Genomic DNA, 2,500 nt, shown 5'->3' on the forward strand with positions numbered 1-2,500 from the left:
GCATTGTGTTGAAACCTAAGATAATTAAGACATATGGAAGCACAAAGCTGTAATAACATGCGCTTTATTAAAAATTAAAGGAAGAATCATACAAAGGCTAGGCTAACTGTACATAGTTATGCAGTGAGGATAAACTACATAACTCTGTAGAACCCAAAACATGGCTTATATAAGTAATGTACACTAAAATTAGTAGGACAAATCTCACTAGATATACTCTGCTCAGCAGAAAAGCAAAACCTGCTGGATTTTTCCTAGAGACAGTATAAAAAACATTCATTGAGGCCTGGGAACTAAATGTTCGATTTAATTTTTTTTCTGTTAAACATGAAATATGCAAAAAATAATCTTGATCATTGAGTGTACATTAGAGGGTGGTTCTTGCTAGTGGGCTGTCTACAGATCACTTTGTCCAGGACCAGCAACTGCAATGAGAAAAGCAAAGATCTTTGTTATACATAGAGCATCATAGTGTGTAATGCTGGTACATGTGAATCAAATATTGAATATTTACTCTACAGCATGCAAAGAAAAAGAATACAATACATGACCAAAAATACTATCTATTTCTCAGTAATAATATTTGAAACTTAACTACTAGCATGCATACAAACAAAACTCCTAAGACCAAAATGATTTCATCTGGACATTACTTACCTGTGAGGAATCTTCAAAACCATAAGCAAGCCAAATGGTAGGTATTAGCCTGGATGGATAGTTCAACAGGGTATTGCAGTGGAAAGGAGATTTGTATGAGGACTATGACGTATGAAGTCTTGGGTCTTGTTATTTTCATTGGAAATGGGTGTATTTTAACAAGTGCCAATAATATTAATGCTGTGGTATCTTTTTCTACTGTCATGTTTTAGTGTAATTTTTGGTCTGCAAGTCTCTAGTCAGTGTAAAGATAAATCACTCATTGTTAATACAGATATATTACATAATGACGATTTGTAAAAAAAATAAGATTTCCTCACAATGATGTTTACGTCTACCGAAGCAGACATACCATTATAGAATAGATTACTATATTTTTGACAATAAAACTACATATTTGTGTACACAGAGAAAGTAATAAATACAATGCGGTATAAAATTATCAAAAATGGGAAGTCACAATTCTGAAACCTTATTGGTTCCAGCTTTTAGGATGCAAAGGATTACTGTAACATGTTTTCTAGATAAAGTGATTTTTTTTCCAAGAATATGATCGTCATATTACATAATTCAAATTCAAATCACTAATCATTTGAGAAGAAGGTGTACAGTAGTGTAATGTTTTGTCAATAAGAATGTTTGATGTCAATTACTGGTTGTATTATGAAGCAGTAAAAAGGAATATAGATATGAAATGATGAATGAAATGATATCCAATCAGTCTGATTAGTTTGAGACATACTCATTATCTTTCTGCAATAATAATATATATCAATTTGGTCCCATTGGTGGAACTTTGATTAAATTCCCATCTTGAAAGTTCCTGAAGCTACTGTGGAATAATATATCTTTCCACTTAAAAGCCTTATTCATCAGAAACTACAATGTATCCAATAGATTATCTCCATTATAAACAAAATTAAGGAAAATATAATTTTTCTATTGCCTAAGCATCTTTTATCAGCAAGTGCATCTATTTTCTTGCTTGAAGAACAGATGGGTGAGTGGTGATGTTGTCTTGCAGGAATTTAAATGTTTTTCCAGGAATTCTGCCTCCTCTGTAAGGTGTGGGTTCAACCTCGTGTGTTGGGGCATCTGGTGTGAGCGGCTCACTATCCTGTGGTACTTCCTCTTCTGTCTGTTGATGATATTGATTTTGCAAGAATCTGAATGAAGGGGAAGGGACCTTTGAGCCTCGGTAACCAAAGCTTGGACACTCATCACTTGGTGTCTGCAAATTATCCTGCTGCTGTTCAGGCTGGGTATCCGATGGAGTATCATACTGGTTTTGCAAATAACGGAAGACTTTTCCCGGGGCTGCTCTTGGTTTCTTTTTGAAACCTGTGCTGTCAAACTGCGAAGTCAGCTCCTTTAGGACAGTATCTTTTGAACAGGCTGTGTTGGCCACCCCATTATGGTAATACTCCTCTAGTTCAGCAAATGAGCTTGATGCTCTTGAAGGAGTGTCGCCATCGGTCGTATCAGAATCAAAGCTCGAATTGGTCTCGTTTTGCAGTGACTTGAACACTCTTGGAGGTATTGGACTTCCATCATATCGAGGAGATGGGCTTTTGGAATTTACCCTTACCTTGGGTTCTTGTAGTTCATTATTTTCATTTGAAGATGCTGGGTACTCTGTCTGCAAGTGACGGAACACTCGCGAAGGAATGTGTGCACCCTCATAGCGCCGCTCAGTGTTCTGTGGGCTTGTAGATTCTTGACGTATGATTTTCATCAGCCTTGGACTGTCAGATCCAGAATCATGATCTTCCTCAGCAGACTTAGGAAGTGACTGAGACTGGCAAACGGGTGATTGAGACCGAGGAGAATGAGAGAAACTCGG

At 36.7% G+C, this 2,500-nt stretch overlaps 1 protein-coding gene across 1 annotated transcript in view; it reads right to left on the reverse strand.

Annotated features, from left to right (window-relative positions):
- LOC122260528 (uncharacterized) overlaps nucleotides 1–2,500 on the reverse strand; it is a 48,454-nt gene that overhangs the window by 708 nt on the left and 45,246 nt on the right. The window contains exons 13-14 of the mRNA XM_086531550.1: nucleotides 658–2,500; nucleotides 1–425 (exon numbers count right to left, since the gene is read on the reverse strand). The exon at nucleotides 1–425 is cut by the window's left edge and continues 708 nt beyond it; the exon at nucleotides 658–2,500 is cut by the window's right edge and continues 350 nt beyond it. Coding sequence (XP_086387676.1) covers nucleotides 1,631–2,500 — 870 coding nt within the window. The 3' untranslated portion in view covers nucleotides 1–425; nucleotides 658–1,630. The remainder of the gene's footprint in view (nucleotides 426–657) is intronic.

The sequence above is a fragment of the Penaeus japonicus genome, unplaced genomic scaffold (genome assembly GCF_977035675.1).
Source record: "Penaeus japonicus unplaced genomic scaffold, GWHDUDI00000001_assembly GWHDUDI00000036, whole genome shotgun sequence".
Lineage (NCBI taxonomy): Eukaryota > Metazoa > Arthropoda > Malacostraca > Decapoda > Penaeidae > Penaeus > Penaeus japonicus.